The sequence below is a fragment of the Salvia miltiorrhiza genome, chromosome 3 (assembly GCF_028751815.1).
Source record: "Salvia miltiorrhiza cultivar Shanhuang (shh) chromosome 3, IMPLAD_Smil_shh, whole genome shotgun sequence".
NCBI classification, from domain to species: Eukaryota; Viridiplantae; Streptophyta; class Magnoliopsida; order Lamiales; family Lamiaceae; genus Salvia; species Salvia miltiorrhiza.
In genome coordinates this window covers 9,932,378-9,950,951 of record NC_080389.1, presented here as the reverse complement: position 1 = coordinate 9,950,951, position 18,574 = coordinate 9,932,378, and the positions used below count along the sequence as shown (strand labels likewise).

The 18,574-nt window shown below is 38.7% G+C and overlaps 2 protein-coding genes and 1 long non-coding RNA gene across 3 annotated transcripts; 2 read left to right on the top strand and 1 right to left on the bottom strand.

The window, feature by feature from the left end:
• The first annotated feature begins 2,600 nt into the window (after window positions 1-2,600).
• LOC131017464 (probable receptor-like protein kinase At5g38990) lies at window positions 2,601-6,883 on the top strand. The gene is made up of 8 exons (XM_057946216.1): window positions 2,601-2,754; window positions 3,885-4,439; window positions 4,803-4,829; window positions 4,937-5,383; window positions 5,452-5,567; window positions 5,663-5,923; window positions 6,091-6,291; window positions 6,430-6,883. Exons 1-8 carry the CDS (start codon window positions 2,679-2,681, stop codon window positions 6,493-6,495), a joined length of 1,749 nt encoding a protein of 582 aa, XP_057802199.1. The 5' UTR covers window positions 2,601-2,678; the 3' UTR covers window positions 6,496-6,883.
• A 124-nt stretch (window positions 6,884-7,007) lies between these two features.
• LOC131017466 (uncharacterized) lies at window positions 7,008-10,983 on the bottom strand. The gene is made up of 5 exons (XM_057946220.1): window positions 10,426-10,983; window positions 9,609-9,659; window positions 8,573-8,706; window positions 7,747-7,847; window positions 7,008-7,634 (listed from the first exon to the last, which is right to left on the bottom strand). The coding sequence occupies exons 1-5, from the start codon at window positions 10,774-10,776 to the stop codon at window positions 7,453-7,455; spliced, it is 819 nt and encodes a 272-aa protein (XP_057802203.1). The 5' UTR covers window positions 10,777-10,983; the 3' UTR covers window positions 7,008-7,452.
• Window positions 10,984-17,486: 6,503 nt separating this feature from the next.
• Window positions 17,487-18,574, top strand: LOC131017468 (uncharacterized). The gene is made up of 5 exons (XR_009099626.1): window positions 17,487-17,593; window positions 17,700-17,797; window positions 18,122-18,242; window positions 18,327-18,414; window positions 18,559-18,574. It is a non-coding gene; the product is annotated as an uncharacterized LOC131017468 (long non-coding RNA).

Genomic DNA, 18,574 nt, shown 5'->3' with positions numbered 1-18,574 from the left:
AGGATAGTGGTACGTAAGATTAGGCATGGCTGATGAGTCTTATTATTCCCTTATAACAAAATTTATCTCGAATAATCTTAGTTCATTTAATTTTGAATAATTTTGGCCAATATAGTCACCAATAAACAAATAGAGCCTAAAAACTACCAATTATATTATTTTAAAGAAATAATTATGTCTAAATAAACGAATTTTTATCTAATTTTTGTTCAGCACATAAGTTAAAAATTAATTCTGTATTCAAATACAATTTTCAATTGTTCTGATTTTTTGCACGATCGCCAATTGCCCCCAAATTAATTTTAAGGTGAATGTTTGAGATATCGACATGGCATATACAGACGATGTAGCGAGATGTCTATATCACTTTAGCTAGTCACAATAACACTAATTTTCAACTTTAGCTAGGTATGATAGTATTACTTCACCAAAAATTACCAATTAATGTAATATTGAAAGTTGAAGTATTTGGAGGTAATTTTGAGTTTATATGTAAAATAAAAAATTAGTGAAAGTTTATACATTTAGACGTAATTACCCTATATTAAATTATCGATTTGGATTATTCCCTTGTTCTCCTTTTTTTATTTTAAATTTATTTTATTATTGCCTATCACATATTCGGACATGATAATTGATTCTATTACATGGTATATGTCTTATGTATTTGTTCATATATGCGAATAATGCGATCTTTCTTCAATGTTGAATTATGCCATTTCATGTGCAAATGATTGAACTCGAAGCAAAATTATATTTGTATAGCAGTATATATAGGACCATAGGTGATTCACAATAGGATAAGACTCGAAATATTGGATTTATCGATATAGAAAATAAAATTATAAACAAATATTCATAGAATATCCTATATATGTATATCATAATTAAATTGTCGTTATGTAATATTCATAAAGACTTGTTCACTACAAAATATCCATTATCGTGACACAAACATATACTCCCTCTGCTCTGCGAAGTTTGAGTAAAAATAATTTTGGCACGGATTTTAAGGGTTAGTATTTTGTGTGTTAAGGATGGGATGATATGTAAAAAAGTGAAAATGTGAATAAATGAAAAGGCTTTTTCCATATAAAAAAATGTTCAAGCTTCGCGGGACAATCCAAAAAAGAATACTGCTCAAACTTCGGAGACGAAGGGAGTATAATTTATTTTTCACTAGCAAAAATTTGTACTTAATTCTCTCTCTTATTTGTTTTCGTGGTTACGGGTTGACACTCGTGGTTGTTATCTTTTAATATATTTTGTCTTGTTTATTCAAATAGGGGCAATTTTTTATCTTTTAAGTATAATTTTTGTCTTGTTTATTGGGAAAATAATTCAAAAGAGACACTGCATTGCACGACTATAGTGGAGATGATTCGATTTAGAAAATATTAATAGAATTCAAATTCAAATCGTTTCGATCACACAAGTTCACCATTGTAGGCCAGACAAAAAAGAACATAGGTGTAAAAGTTGAGTTGATATATAGTAAAAATTCTATCTTAAGAAAATATCAATAAGTATTGTTATTATCGCTTATTCTGTTGTGATTGTTGATTCATTCTCTACAATTTGATCATTAAGTTGTTGTGTACCTGTAGTAAAAACCCTTTTATATTTCTGTAGATTAAATTAAATAATCTATATAGCAAGAATTTCTTGTAGTGATCGAAGGTCCACTCACTTATACTTGTAAATTATTATTATTATTATTATTATTATTATTATTATTATTATTATTATTATTATTATTATTATTATTATTATTATTATTATTATTATTATTATTATTATTATTATTATTATGTGTTCATTAGAATCGAAATTGCTATGTTCGATGTGTATTGGGTAAAACCTGAATATATACTCCGTATATTTCTAATGTGTATTAAACGTTGTTATTAATTTATTGTTAATTCTCTATCCAAATTCTCGAAACATACATTGTCACAATCATCATGCAGAACTACGAATGATTTGATGGCTTAAACTATATATAATAAAAAGTTTGAGGCATTATCTTATTCTAACCAAAATTATATAAAAATAAAAAATTCTAGTCATATTGATAAAAATAAGAAAATAGTCCACGAATAATTTAATGATTACACGAGAATTTTCATATGTAAATTCTTTCATGATTTTTTTATTAATTACACGAAAAAATTCATGTAAATTGTTTAAGCGTGTAAGAGCATAATAGTCAAAGTAACTATTATTTTCATATTTTTTATATTTATATGAATATAATTTCATTTTGTTACATGGGAGAAATGCTAGAATTGGATATATTATCTCTAAAAAAAATTGTTTTCAGCATAATTATATACTCGGAATAATTTTTTTTTCTTCTAGTAACCAATATTTTAAGCTTAAATTCATTACGGTTTCTATTCTGCCAACTACAAAACAGCAAATTAAACGACGCCAAAAGACAACATCAATTGCAACGTTGCAAAGCCATATGCCCCCAAAAAAGAGAGAAAATAAATCTTTAAATAAGAATATCCAGAATTTCTTTTCGGTTTTAATGAGGAAATGATCGCTATAAATGTGTGCATGGCTTGCATTGTTCACAAAAAATAATTCTTCATTTTTAAAATAGATACAAATGATTTTCTAAGAAAAAATATTCGAGCTTTTGTCATGTGCAATCGAATTCTTACAGAAAGATGGAAGTAGCTTCTCTCTTTCCACTGGCTCTTCTTTGTGTTGTAGCCCTTTCATTACCATCACTTGGCTATTCAGGTTTTTTTTTTCTTTTTATTTTCTCGATTTGTTTCCACGTTTGACCCGACGTGTCAAAGGCAACATGTCAAAATCTCATTCTGCAGTTCGAACTCATGATCATGAAATTCATTTTGAATGATTCAACTTCAAGTGTGTCATATTGATTGTTTAGCTAATTTTTATGTATAAAGCTTTGTTCTCTACTTATTTATTTTTGTTATTCTTTATGTTGGTAGCTTTTTTCATACCATGCTCAAGTTGGATTATGATCATTGAGTTGAACTATATGCGTTAATATTTATTCTCTACTTATCATTGTCCAATCTCATTAATTTTAGTATAAAGCTTGTTTCTACTTATCATTTAATATGGATGATTCTCATCTTCTCTGCCTATTATATTTGCTCTTCTTTATGTTAAGGATATTTTAGGCGTTCTCATGTTTTTCATATTTTAATTATTTTTGCCTTCGTTTTATCCATGTCTACCGCATCATAACTTTTGTCTGCAATCATTATTTATGAGGTTGCGTTCTCTTTGATTCTAAATTTATCATAAGAAGAGAATAATTTTTTTTCATATTTTAGTAGTAGTATTTTTTTATTCCACCATGTTCTCTAAAATGAAAAAAATATATCTCATATTCTTTTTCATATTTTAAATGAGAAAATATTATCACATTAATACTCCATAATAAAGAATGGATCAGCGATAATGAATATCTTTAGATGAAAATACATGAATAAATCAATGAAATTCATGAATCCGACATGAACAAATCAATATAACACACGAACAACACATTCAACTAATGTAGTTGTTCGTATGCTACATTCATTTGTTCATCTGTAATTCGGTTACTTATCCTATATCCAAATATTCAGTATTCGGTGTACCTATACCAGTCTGGAATGGTTCGGTTCAGTAAATACTGATTTATCGAAATCATTTAGACAAGACATGCTCGAAAAAAAAAAAAACCATCCGTTGGAAAAAATTGTCCACTATACAAAACATGTGAAAAGAGCGGGAAAATTGTGATCCGAGTTACGATCATTGAATAATATTTGTATTCATCGTTATTCAATCTAATGAATCTTGATTCTCCTTTCTCCTATTTCTTCTGATCAAATCAAATGCACTTGCAGCTTGCAGCTTGGATTTCTATTCATATCCATACACACCTATAGGTGGCTGCAATGGCGTCGGAGAGAGCCCCAGCGACTGGAACATCCTCCCCCAAACCACCTGCTGCCAGCAAGCTCTCCTCGTCTACGCTCGTGCCTTAGCCCTTGTCGCGAGGAACAGCTCGTCGGGGGCCATCTTCGTCGGCCTCGATCAATGGAGCCAGTGCTACAACACGCCCTTTCAGCTGCAGCCCAACGTCTCAGTCCAAAGCTGCGGCTTCGACGATTTCTACTACGACAGCGGGGCGTGCTCGACGCTGACGCTCGCGAACATCGACCGGAACGTCACGGACCAGTGCTCCAACTTCGGCTCTTACTCGTACGACGTCGCCTGCAAAACTTGCACGAGGAAGATATCGACAGCGTTGGATGCGATGGTGAAATTTTTTAATGTGAAGGGGAATGATACAGAGAGAGCTACATGTCTTGTTAGCCTTATTGTCTCGGTTATGGCTGGGAGAAAGAGTGATGCCTCTGATGATTTTGAGAGATGCTTGCCTGCTTTGGCTGGACCAGGTTGGTTCCCTCTCTTAAGAGTGTGCACTGATCGAACCGGATCGAAAGACCAATCAAACCAATCGATAGGTTTCGATTCGGTTCGATTTTTATCATGTCAGTTTTTGGTTCGGTTTTACAATTTTACAATCAATAGGTTTCAAGTAGGGTTGTTCACAATTTAGTTTAAACTTAAAATAATTTTGATCGGTTCGGTTTCCGGTCGATTCAAAACTAATTTAAAAAAATTAGTTCGATTTGGTTTACGGTTCTTCATGTATTTCTGATCGGTCAGTCAAAACCGTTCGACCGATGCACACCCCTACCCGTCTATGTCTCTTTCTCTCTCATGATCTGACTTGAAACATGTCTGCTTTCTTGCAGAACCTCAAGACTACATCAAGATCAGTGGTGAGTGAAACAAAATTAAGTTTCTAGTTTTTGCTGATACATTTAGGGTTACGACTCCTTTAACTCAATCTACAGAAAAATGTGTGTGCGTGTGTGTGTGTGATCAGATGGTGTGGCTGAAGCTCTGCTAGCAGTGATTCTGGTGATGATCGGCTTAGCTGCGATCATCACGCTGATAAAATACGTGACCAAGGCGAAAAAGAAGAAGACGAAGAAATCACCGGGAACGAGAGGCGTTGCGGACATCCCCGGCCTCTACAGGTTCTCAAAGGCAGAGATCGACAGCGCGATAAACTATGGGGACGAGAAGAAGTGCTTGGGAAGAGGCAGTGCGGGGCTGGTCTACAAGGGCGTGCTTCCGAGCGGGCAGCTAGTGGCAATCAAGCAGATCTACAAGAGCAACACGTCGGATTCGTTCACCCGGGAGATCGAGGGTCTTTCGAGGGTTAGGCATCCGAACCTTGTGTGCCTCTTCGGCTGCTGCATAGAGGATGGGGAGCAGTACCTGGTGTACGAGTATTGCCCCCACGGGAACCTCGCTCAGCATCTTCTACGTACGTCGATTTTCTTGGTAGTGTTTTTGCTCTCGGAAACTGTTGCTCATGAAGGCTCACCTGTGCAGGGAAGGACGCCGTCCTAACGTGGGAGGACCGGGTAAGAATCCTGAGGGACTGCGCATTAGCTCTAAAGTATCTGCACAATCACATGAGTGGATGCATCGTTCACAGAGATATCAAGGTAAGAATTGAATCAACTGACCCGTTTCCAAGCGATTCACACAATCAGTTTCGACAATACGACATGGTGTTGATCATTGGTTCTTGTCTCAACAGCTGACGAACATTCTTCTCACTCATGATATGCAAGCAAAGCTGTCTGATTTTGGTCTGGCTAGGATGATAGGCATGGAAGAGAGCAAAGTGTTCACTGATGTTCGAGGAACGATAGGTTATATGGATCCCGAATATATGAGCAACGCGAAACTAACCAGTGCTAGCGACATATACAGTTTCGGCATTGTCATTCTGCAGCTCTTATCTGGACAGCGAGTCATCGAGCTCGATCTGGATGCAAGAGATCAGCTCACCAGAAAGGTTCCTTCCCTAATTGGATCCTTATGTTCATATCTGCACACACACACACACACACACACGTAGCAAAAAACACACAAGAATCATATCTTCACTGAAAAAATATCACACACACACAAACTACATGCTTGGATTCGGGCAAGGGGATTGAGAATTCGAAAATGCTGCAGGCAAAGGATGTGAACATGCACAAACGGCCGCTAACAGATTTTCAAGATCATAGGATGAAAGGAAATATTGTGACAGTAGATTTTGAATCCATACTGCAAATAGCAGTGCTCTGTGTGGCCAGTTCAAGCACCGGCCGTCCCACCATAGATTTGGTCATAGACGAACTGGAGAAGGCTTTGAAAAACACGCAGCTGCAGATGGTTAGTTCACTATTCAAGTTATGCATGTGTGCCTACTTACACATTCATATACACATTCATATATGCATATGCCTGTATGTATGTGTATGTGCTATTTGAAATGCAACTTCACCAATGCGACACTTGGTTGGCTTGCAGAGAGCAAGGGAAAAGAGATCATTCGAAGCAACACCCTCAAAATCACCAGAAGTGATTCACGTGTGATCTAAAGATGCATAGGATGTTCCTCAAGCCTTTTCTAGAGATGCCTCATACCAATAATAGAACGAGTGATGTAAATACGCTTAGTTAATGACCATGATCTCCGAGAGTCGGTTTTTTGGGGGGCGGGGCTGGGGGGTTTCATTCAGCACTGTGTTACATAAAGTTTAGCAACGCAGAATAGTAAGAATGTATTTTTGTAAACTTGTAGTACCTTCCATTTTGTCCCTTCATCTTCAGCAAAACCGGAGATTGCTTTCTCAGTCTGAACTCGATCCTCAATTGAACAAAGGAATTCACAGCAACAACCTTGCAAAATGATTGAAAATGACAAACATCATCCAGAAGTTGAATAACAATATCACATCCCAAGAATTCAAAACTAGAAGACCTCACATCCCTTTCCATCATACCTCCATGATGATTCAAACCCTTGACGAGGCACAGACGGCATAAGTTAATAATACTAAATAAACAAAGAAGGCCTCAATAGAGAAGATCGAACCCATTCATTCTGAGTTAAGCTTAAAAAAGATTAATTGAAAGTTTGAAACTAGTCTATCAGTACAAATTTAGGGTCCTTCAATATGATCCATTTGGATCAATATAAGATTAATTAAACTAAATGGAAACTCCAGCAAAACAAGATCTAAACTCCCCATGCCTTAACATTGGCCAAATAACAATGTGTTCTAATTTCATGGCTTTCCAGTCTATGTCAAAGCATTCCACAACCAAGCAGAAATTTTCAAAAAGATCAAGACTATAAATTCCTCTTGAATTGTTTTTCCTTATTGCGGAAAGATAGTTTCATATTTACATCAGAGAATTCCACAAAGGCCTCTATTTTGCATCATGATCTCATCGAGAGGGAAACTCCATGCGTCTTCCGGTGCTCATGTACCACAATGCTCGTCACTTACATTGATAAGCCAGCGGATTACCTATCTACTGAAGCTATCAACTTTCTGTCCTTTCTGTAGAACCCGCGTATTCATCAGCTGAGTTGTGTTCGCCTGGTGATATGATGTTCAAGAAAGTCTTGGCTGCTTGACCAACAGCACGAGAAGTCTTCTTTGCAGCCCCAGCCACCATTGGTTGTAGTGAGATGATAGGTAGGCTAGCTCTTTCCTGAATCATGGCTTTATTTTACATAAAATACAACTATTATGATTTATTACAAAAAAGCTAGTATGCATAAGAATGCCTCCTTTTGTTACTGTAACTAAGAAAAAGAATGAACAGGTGCCTTACCCATTGTTTGTTGGCGAGCAAGTGAACCTATTTGACGAACTCCAGCTTCGGCTGCTTGCACTGCTTGAGCAGATTTATTGACCCCATCTGCTATTTCTTGGCTGAGAAACAGAATATGTCATGTATTTGAAGGGCATTCCCTCTTCCCAGCTTCAACTGGAGCTACTAGTCAAGATTGGGAAGTGCTTAGCCTAAGGGGGTGCTTGGCTGAGCTCATACAATCTAAGCTTTTGGGAAGTGTTTAGCAAAATAAGCTCCTAAATAGCTTATAAGTTGTAAAAAATAAGTTCCGAAAACTTATAGACTCCCCAAAAAATGAGTTCATCAAACCCAACTTATTTTTTAATAATCATATAAGCAACAATGATTTTACAAAAATAATCCTACTATGGTTTGTTATTTTCAATTTTCCATCATATACCATACCAATTTCATCTTTCTTCAATTTTCTTCCTCTTAACTTATTAGCTCAATTATCAAAACACTACATCAACTTATAAGCTCTCGAGACATTATATCTTATAAGTTGTTGGAGGCTTGGAGCTTATAAGCTCTCTAAAATAAGCTTAACCGAACACCCTCTAAGACATGCTACTATCAATCCTACTTTAACTAGTCTAAACCAAAAATAAGTAAATTAATAAATTTAGGAGTTGCTCATTCCTTTAAACTCAATACAAGATGGAACAATTCCTTATTAATCTTTAATGGGAAATGATTTCGCACTAGCTCTCTGATAAAATTCCAGCACTAGGGGATGGTCAATTGGTTTTCTACAAAGAACTAAAGAGGCTTGACATAGACAAACGCAAAAATGTTCAAATACCTCAAGTCACTCAATTCTAATGTGAGATCACTGATTTCCATCCCAGACAGCCTGACAGCTGCCATTGTACTGGGGAGCTCCTCGCGGGCAGTATCAGCTAATTTTGAAAGAGATATTGCAGCCCTCCGCATCGCCTACAACAAAAAGAAAGTAAAGGCATTCATAAAGCCCCCAGACTCCATGAACATCAACGTTGCAACTAATATAATATGTCTATCTTAAGCAATTTATTATATTTTACTTAATTTTACATGCAATCTTCTTTCCTTCAGAAAGTATAATTTCTGTCACATCCCAACGCAATGACCAATCCATCTAGAAAAATCATCAAAAAATAACAAAAAGCAAAAATTTCAAGATTCTCATGGTAAGATAGATTAGAGATCATTCTCCATTGGAACCGTAACTATATTTATTCACAGTCGTAGCAGTGGAAAAGCTAAAGCACTGCTTTTCAAGCTTCACAATACAGCCAAAATAAGCATACACCACCAACTAGATCAATAGAATTTAGACCGGAATAGCATCCTTAGCATAAGAAAACCATAAGGAGGGTTTTACTTTTGAGGATTAGCCTGTAGAGATAAAAATAGGAAAGGCTAATCCATTTACTAAAACGGGTTGGAACTTTGGAAAATCCAAAGGCCTTTGATAATTCCTATCATTGAGCTAATTTTGCTTGATTTATATCCCATTGAAAGGGTGGGATTGGAGAAATCCTAGTAATAAGGATAAAAATACTCAATCATGTATCGCTATTCATAATGAAAAGTAAATGCCCCAAAGAGTAGTGATTTTTTTCCCCAAAAGATTATCCTTTTCTGAACCAGCTTCTTCAGTTTCATTAACACTGTATCGACCATTTTCCTCAAAAAAAAAAAACGTTGTATCGACCTATAATGAAAATTTTGAAATAAACACCAGCAAGATTCACAATTTCTCAAATTAAGTTCATTTACCATAAAATGCAAATGAAATAGTTGTATTCCTGATAACATACAGTCAAAGGTTGAGAAAAGAGAAAAACTATACTTACAAATAATGTTGGCACAGCTGCAGCAACAAGGCAAGAGAATGCAACAGAAGTCTGCAAATCATCAATGAGCAATCTTTCAGCGTCATACCGAACAAAATCAACATGTTTTTATTTGTAGAAGGGGTGATTGCACCTAAATAAACGAACTTGCACTCAATTCTGGTGCACATAAACTAAAAATCGCCTCCAACTACACGAACTTTGCATAACTTAAACTATCCATGTACTAAAGGACGTAGTTGGATGTATAGGACTGTCACTTCAGCTAGCTACGATAACAATAATTTGCCACTTCAGCTTGCCATGATGGCATTAATTTATCGAAATTGACGACTATGTGAAAACTTAGAACAATATGAAAGTTCATGTATTCGTTGGCAGAATTTTTAGTCCATGGGCAAAATCATAATCGGATGAACTCGTGCATTTAGATGCAATCACTCCTGTATAAAAATGAAATATACTAAATATGAAAGTTCATGTATTCGTTGGCAGATGGGAGCGAATTGGAGATTGGAGATATAAGGTGGATTTTGGTGAATGGAGAGATAAGGTGGTTCTTGGAGTGGATGGGGGAACTAATTACTAACATCTAACATGACTTTGCCCGATCAAAAAAAAAAAAATGTATTCGTTGGCAGAATTTTTAGTCCATGGGCAAAATCATAATCGGATGAACTCGTGCATTTAGATGCAATCACTCCTGTATAAAAATGAAATATACTAAATTGAAAGTTAAAAAAAATCACGGACTCACAGTAACCGAGTTCAAACAATAGGAAACGAAATTGATTTTGCGGATGAGGAAGCAAATTACCGTGCAACCGATGAAGGCAAGGAGCAAAAAAGCTTGGTCGCTCAAGCTCAATGTAGGGCGCGGAATCAAACTAGGTGGGGAAGAAGGGCTTCGCACTTCAAAACTCAACGATTCAATTCCGCGCTGCGCCTCCGGCGCCAAATCTCCGAATTGAGAAGCATATTGTGACGACGCCGCATTGGCACCCGATTTTTCCGATGTGCACGAGACTCTGAGACAGAACCGCCGCCGCCTCGGCGGTTTAAGCCTCGCCGTGAGGCTGAAAACGCCGTCCGAAATCGAAAATGCAGACGCCTTTGGAAGAAGAATTTGAGGAGCAGCGGCAGTGAATGAGCCACCGGAGAGTCTCATGGCCGGCGGTGGGCGGCGGGCGGCGGGCAGGTGGCTTTGGAAACACAGACGGAATAGTGGAATGAGCTGGAAAAAGAACTAATTTTGTAGCGGAGGGTACAATGCTTTGTTGCGGGAAAAGTTGTCTCTTTTTTTCCCTCTTGTTTTGGGCTCTTGTCTTCTCAATTTTCACAACCCGTTTTAGATTTTCTCTATTCACAAAAAATCATAAAAACAAAAACAAAAATCAAGTAAAACTATTTTAGGACTTTGGGGTTATGGAGGATAATAATAATAATAATAATAATAATAATAATAATAATAATAATAATAATAATAATAATAATAATAATAATAATAATAATAATTATGATCATTCAATTTTAACCACAATATTTTCATCAGAAATCGAATTGAATAAAGTTTGATTTTTGCAAGTATTATTAACCAAATGAAAAGTAAAAAAGATAGATATTTAAATCGATACGAACAAATCTTATAATCAAGCAGAATAAACAAAAAAAAAAATGTGTGGATGAATATATTATGAAGACATAATAAAAAGTGACAATTATTCGTTAAACCTCACATAAAAAAGATAGAGTAAAATTTTGAAGTAGCCAAAATGAAGCATAAAACACAATTTATGGCCACACATTGAAAAAACACAAATTTTGGCCATTTTTATAGCTTTGGGACGTTTTTGCCCTTAATTGGGCGGACTGGGTAGGGTCAGGAGCGCGGGTCGCGTGCCGGGTAGGATCAGGCACGCGGGTCGGGTTAGGCACTTATGGCACTATTAGTGCCATAAGTGCCAACGAAATTTTTTTTACTCCCCCTGCCCTGTCTATCCCCCAGACCCCCGACCCCACCCACCCCACCCACCCCCAAGCCAAAAAAATTTATTTTATTATTTTATTTTATGGCACTTATGGCACTAATAGTGCCAACGAAAATTCAAAATAAAATAAAGTAAAATGGTCTTTTTAGCACTTATGGCACTATTAGTGCCATAAGTGCCAAACATGCAGAACAAATATAGAAACAACATCATCATCTAAACCCTAAATGGAACATTTAAACCCTAAATGGATAATCTTTTTTTTTTTTTTTTGATCGGTCAAAGTCATGTTAGATGTTAGTAGTTAGTTCCCCATCCACTCCAAGAACCACCTTATCTCTCCATTCACCAAACTCCACCTTATATCTCCAATCACCAATTCGTTCCCAAGAGGGATCGAACCCGGGTCACTTCACTTAAGTGAGGACCCGGTGGCCAGTGGGCTAAGCCCCCTGGTTCCCTAAATGGATAATCTAAACCCTAAATGGAACATCTAAACCCTAAATGGATAATCTAAACCCTAAATAGAATATCTAAACCCTAGGGGAAGTGTTTAAAAAGTTCATTTTGGCTTGGGGGTGGGTGGGGGGTGGGGGGTAGGGTCGGGGGTCAGGGGGTAGGCAGGGCAGTGGGAGTAAAAAAAAATATTTATTGGCTTGGGGTGGGTGGTGGGGGGGGGTGGGTGGGGTCGGGGGTCTGGAGGAGTAGACAAGGCAGGGGAAGTAAAAAAAAAAAATTGGCTTGGGGGTGGGTGGGGTTGGGGGTCTGGGGGGTAGACAAGACAGGGGAAGTAAAAAAAAAAAAATTGGCTTGGGGGTGGGTGGGGTAGACAAGGCAGGGGAAGTAAAAAAAAAAAAAAAAAAATTTGGCTTGGGGGTGGGTGGTAAGGGGGTGGGTGGGGGGGTAGGGTGGGGTCGGGGGTCTGGGGGGTAGACAAGGCAGGGGAAGTAAAAAAAAAAAAAATTAGCTTGGGGGTGGGTGGTGGGGGGGATTGATTCCTATCAATCCCCCCAAGCCCTGTCTACCCCTGCCCTGTCTACCCCCCAGACCCCCGACCCCACCCACCCCCAAGCCAAAAAAAATTTACTTTATTATTTTATTTTATGGCACTTATGGCACTAATAGTGCCAACGAAAATTCAAAATAAAATAAAGTAAAATGGTCTTTTTAGCACTTATGGCACTATTAGTGCCATAAGTGCCAAACATGCACAACAAATATAGAAACAACAGCATTATCTAAACCCTAAATGGAACATTTAAACCCTAAATGGAACATCTAAACCCTAAATGGATAATCTAAACCCTAAATAGAATATCTAAACCCTAGGGGAAGTGTTTAAAAAGTTCCTTTTGGCTTGGGGGTGGGTGGGGGGGGTGGGGGGTAGGGTCGGGGGTCAGGGGGTAGGCAGGGCAGTGGGAGTAAAAAAAAATTTATTGGCTTGGGGTGGGTGGTGGGGGGGTGGGTGGGGTCGGGGGTCTGGGGGAGTAGACAAGGCAGGGGAAGTAAAAAAAAAAAAAAATTGGCTTGGGGGTGGGTGGGGTTGGGGGTCTGGGGGGGTAGACAAGGCAGGGGAAGTAAAAAAAAAAAAAATTGGCTTGGGGGTGGGTGGTGGGGGGGTGGGTGGGGTAGACAAGGCAGGGAAAGTAAAAAAAAAAAAATTTGGCTTGGTGGTGGGTGGTAAGGGGGTGGGTGGGGGGGTGGGTGGGGTCGGGGGTCTGGGGTCTGGGGGGTAGACAAGGCAGGGGAAGTAAAAAAAAAAAAAAAATTAGCTTGGGGGTGGGCGGTAGGGGGGATTGATTCCTATCAATCCCCCCAAGCCCTGTCTACCCCCCAGACCCCCGACCCCACCCACCCCACCCACCCCAAGCCAAAAAAATTTACTTTATTATTTTATTTTATGGCACTTATGGCACTAATAGTGCCAACGAAAATTCAAAATAAAATAAAGTAAAATGGTCTTTTTAGCACTTATGGCACTATTAGTGCCATAAGTGCCAAACATGCAGAACAAATATAGAAACAACAGCATTATTTAAACCCTAAATGGAACATTTAAACCCTAAATGGATAATCTAAACCCCAAATGGAACATATAAACCCTAAATGGATAATCTAAACCCTAAATAGAATATCTAAACCCTAGGGGAAGTGTTTAAAAAGTTCCTTTTGGCTTGGGGGTGGTGGGGGGGGTGGGGGGTAGGGTCGGGGGTCAGGGGGTAGGCAGGGCAGTGGGAGTAAAAAAAAAATTTATTGGCTTGGGGTGGGTGGTGGGGGGGTGGGTGGGGTCGGGGGTCTGGGGGAGTAGACAAGGCAGGGGAAGTAAAAAAAAAAATTGGCTTGGGGGTGGGTGGGGTCGGGGGTGGGTGGGGTTGGGGGTCTGGGGGGTAGACAAGGCAGGGGAAGTAAAAAAAAAAAAAATTGGCTTGGGGGTGGGTGGTGGGGGGGGTGGGTGGGGTAGACAAGGCAGGGGAAGTAAAAAAAAAAAAATTGGCTTGGGGGTGGGTGGTAAGGGGGTGGGTGGGGGGGTGGGTGGGGTCAAAGGGGTCTGGGGTCTGGGGGGTAGACAAGGCAGGGGAAGTAAAAAAAAAAAAAATAGCTTGGGGGTGGGTGGTGGGGGGGATTCAATCCCCCCAATCCCTGTCTACCCCCCAGACCCCCGACCCCACCCCAAGCCAAAAAAATTTACTTTATTATTTTATTTTATGGCACTTATGGCACTAATAGTGCCAACGAAAATTCAAAATAAAATAAAGTAAAATGGTCTTTTTAGCACTTATGGCACTATTAGTGCCATAAGTGCCAAACATGCAGAACAAATATAGAAACAACAGCATTATCTAAACCCTAAATGGAACATTTAAACCCTAAATGGATAATCTAAACCCTAAATGGAACATCTAAACCTTAAATGGATAATCTAAACCCTAAATAGAATATCTAAACCCTAGGGGAAGTGTTTAAAAAGTTCCTTTTGGCTTGGGGGTGGGTGGGGGGGTGGGGGGTAGGGTCGGGGGTCAGGGGGTAGGCAGGGAAGTGGGAGTAAAAAAAAAAATTTATTGGCTTGGGGTGGGTGGTGGGGGGGGGGTGGGTGGGGTCGGGGGTCTGGGGGAGTAGACAAGGCAGGGGAAGTAGAAAAAAAAATTGGCTTGGGGGTGGGTGGGGTCGGGGGTGGGTGGGGTTGGGGGTCTGGGGGTAGACAAGGCAGGGGAAGTAAAAAAAAAAAAATTGGCTTGAGGGTGGGTGGTGGGGGGGTGGGTGGGGTAGACAAGGCAGGGGAAGTAAAAAAAAAAAAAAATTTGGCTTGGGGGTGGGTGGTAAGGGGGTGGGTGGGGTTGGGGGTCTGGGGTCTGGGGGGTAGACAAGGCAGGGAAAGTAAAAAAAAAAAAAAAAATTAGCTTGGGGGTGGGTGGTGGGGGGTGGGTGGGGTCGGGGTCTGGGGGGTAGACAAGGCAGGGGAAGTAAAAAAAAAAAATTGGCTTGGGGGTGGGTGGTGGGGGGTGGGTGGGTGGGTGGGGTCGGGGGTCTGGGGGTAGACAAGCAGGGGAAGTAAAAAAAAAATTTGTTTTTTGGCTTGGGGTGGGTGGGGTCGGGGTCTGGGGGTAGACAAGGCATGGGTTAATCCCTAAATCTGGATCCGGGTCAAAGGAAGTTGTTGGATCTATTGGGTTAAAGGGTAGATTAGGTAGAGGACATAAAAGATGGCCAAATATTGATATTTTAAATTTTGTGGACAAAATTTAAGTTTCAATCACCAATAGGGCCATCCGGCCCTATTGTTTCAAAAAGATATTATATCTTAAATCAACTATTGTTATAAACTAGAGAGAAGCAAGAGAATAGAGTAGAGAATAGGAATGAAGTGTATTCAATATGGAGGCTAAAGGCCTCTATTTATACAAGTAGGAAGCTAGGGCTTTTAGGAGGTTTCTTGGTCAACACACATACACTACTACAAAAGTTTACATACATAACAGTGCATAGATAACGGTTTTTTTCAAAAACCGTTATGTATGAGCGCACTTTTAGGAATAGATAACGGTTTTTGAAAAATCCGTTATCTATGTAGTGTTGTCTATATGCATAGATAACGGTTTGAACAAATGCGTTATGTTTTTGCGTTATCTATTAGTTGCATACATAACGGTATTACAAAACCGTTGTGTCACCGTTATCTATGACCATCTTTTATAACGGTTTATTTATAACGTTAAATAACCGTTATGTATAAGAGTCATTTACAACGGTTTTTGAACCGTTATGTATGAGCGTCTCTAAAAACTGTTATGTATAATTTTTTTTATTAATTTTTTTAAAATAATATTATATTATCTTATATTATATTAAAAAATAGTAACAAATAAATTATTTATCCTAAAATTTGAATTTATTCCTAGATATGGACTTTGAAAAATAAAATATTCATAACATTTTTTTTATTTTATTAACACTTATATAAAATCTAAATTAAATATCTAAATTAGAAATCTAAATACCAAAAATTGAATATTAAAAGTGAAAAAAAAAGAAAAAAAAATTTAGGAAATTTAGAAATTAACCCCCCCAAAACTAGAAGCCCTAGTTTTGTTCTTCCTCCCTGTCTCTCTCGACTCTCTCTCTCCCCTCTTGACTCCGCCGCCGGCGCCGCTGCCCCGAGCTAGCCCGTCGCCGCCCACCCTTGTCGCGCTGCGTCGCGCCGCTGCCGCCCACCCTCGCTGCGTCTCATCTCCTCCCCAAATCTCTCTCTCTCTCTTCGCGATCTCGCTGCCATTTCACCCTCATCGCCTCTCTCTATGGCCTCTGATGAAATCCGGCGAGCCGCCGCTTTCAACGGCTCTGTGCTCTCTCTCCCTTCTTTGTCTTCCACAGAACCCCAAATCTAGAACCCTAGGACTTCGACCTCTTCGTGCCGCCCTTTTCCGCCGACCTCTCCTCACGCAGCCTGTACACGCCCAAACCCCTTTCAATTCCTCAATCCCTCTTGCCCAATCACACGATTCGAATCTCAATTGTGTGGAAATGCCAAAGCTAGGGTTCAAATGAAGCTGGAGGGCTAAAATCTTCTTCTGCTTCCAATTGATTTGTTGCTGAGAAAGAGGATGTCCGTCGCTGAACTGAAGGAGCGGCAGCAGCCATGGCCGCCGACACACCAGACCCTAATCACCTCTCTTTCTCCTCCAACTCCCGGCGAGCAGTGGCGGAAACGATGCCACCGGTCCACCTTTCTCTTTCCACAGAGAGCTCGTTTATGGTAATTTCTTATTTTGTTCAAAGATTGATTGGATTACAGACTGTTTTCTTTGGTGTACATATGTGTTGCAGATGGCATCTTCATGCTATTTTCTCTATGCACTAAGGCGCTTAAAGCTTATATCGTTTAGTGGTTTATAGGCTGGATTGGGGGTGGATTTGGGTTCTGGTTATTTGCTGAGGGATGAATTGGGGGTTTTCGAGCTATGAGCTCAGGGAAGGATAGTGTAACGCCCTGAGCCCACGGGGGTGGGGTTTCGTTATGCATTCGTTATAGATAGCTTGCTAGAGAACATGAGTTTCAGATACTTCAGTATTTTGAATGCAGTCAAAAAGTCTAGGTTGGACTGTATTTCTATTTGTTTTCAGTTTCTGTAGGAATTAGTTCAATTTAGTGTTAGTAATTAGTCAGAAACAATCATGAAATTGTAGTTGCAGTGTGTTCTTATTTGGGTTTTTTGAAGATCTATATGTGTGAAATCCAAGCTTGTGATGCGACTGAATAGTGATGAGAAGACTTTGTATGCTGTCTAGCCTTTATTTCAAGCTGTATTTGTGAATTTGCTGCTTTGGAATTTTATCCAGAAAGAAGAAGGTATATTGTGGTTCAATTATCCATTGATGTTTAAGCTAAAATGTTTCACAAGTAGAATTGCTGGTTATTGATGAAGCGGCAGCTATACCTTTGCCAGTTGTGAAGTCCTTGCTTGGTCCTTATCTTGTATTCCTCTCTTCAACAGTGAATGGGTATGATACATTTAGTTTGTATTCTTCTCTACTTTCTTAGTTTTTAATTTTGAGATCTAATGGTGTTAAATCAATTACTTATTTCATCTTCTCTCTTTTTCTAAAGGTATGAAGGTACAGGAAGGTCATTATCTTTAAAACTGTTGCAGCAACTTGAGCAACAAGATCGGATTTCAAGCCAAAGTGTGGATACTGGTGTTTCAGGTCCTTTAACATTTTTTTGTTCTTTCCAGTCATGGCATCCTAATCAATCTCGTATTTAAATTTCCTATTATTGATGGCTGTTTCTTTGTACTTTTTACTTGATGACTGGGTGAAAGTCTGCTTTGTTCCTTCGCTTTAGTTATCCGTTGAGTTTTCCGTTTATAGTTAAAATGAATTGCAACCTCTATTTCTTTACATCATTATTGGATTTTTTTGACAATGTGTTATTCGGTTCCTTTCAAACTACGGAAATGGTGGAAAGTAATTGCTCAATATGGTTTTCATGCAAATAAATGACCTAATGTCTATAAACTTCATCTGTAGGCCGATTGAAAAAGATTGAATTAAGTGAAGCAATCAGATATGCCTCTGGCGATCCAATTGAATCCTGGCTTCATTCATTGCTGTGTTTGGATGCAACAAATTCCATTCCTAGTATAAGCAGGTTCTGTTTTATAAGTTGTCAGTTGCGTGAAGGTGGAAAAGCATCCTGTTTCTGTTGATCTAATTGAAATTCTTTGTATATCAGGCTACCTCCACCCAGTGAATGTGATCTGTATTATGTGAATCGAGACACCCTGTTCTCCTATCATAGGGACAGTGAATTATTTATGCAGGTAAGCATACAAACATAAGCATTCATATGTGTGTGTATTTATATATATATATATATATATATATATATATATATATATATATATATTTTTCTGTCGTACGTGCTGCACCTGTCTTCTAATTAATGTGGTTGATGTTCTGTTCAGAGGATGATGGCTCTCT

What these genes read in the sequence shown, in the direction of transcription:
- LOC131017466 (XM_057946220.1), bottom strand. Translation starts at nt 10,776, where the DNA reads ATGAGACTCTCCGGTGGCTCATTCACTGCCGCTGCTCCTCAAATTCTT. An exon ending in TTGCCTTCATCGGTTGCACG is followed by an intron (nt 9,660 to 10,425) that starts GTAATTTGCTTC and finishes GATGATTTGCAG; the next exon opens with ACTTCTGTTGCATTCTCTTG. An exon ending in TTAGAATTGAGTGACTTGAG is followed by an intron (nt 7,848 to 8,572) that starts GTATTTGAACAT and finishes TCTGTTTCTCAG; the next exon opens with CCAAGAAATAGCAGATGGGG.
- LOC131017464 (XM_057946216.1), top strand. Translation starts at nt 2,679, where the DNA reads ATGGAAGTAGCTTCTCTCTTTCCACTGGCTCTTCTTTGTGTTGTAGCC. An exon ending in GCCTGCTTTGGCTGGACCAG is followed by an intron (nt 4,440 to 4,802) that starts GTTGGTTCCCTC and finishes GCTTTCTTGCAG; the next exon opens with AACCTCAAGACTACATCAAG. An exon ending in TCGTTCACAGAGATATCAAG is followed by an intron (nt 5,568 to 5,662) that starts GTAAGAATTGAA and finishes TTGTCTCAACAG; the next exon opens with CTGACGAACATTCTTCTCAC.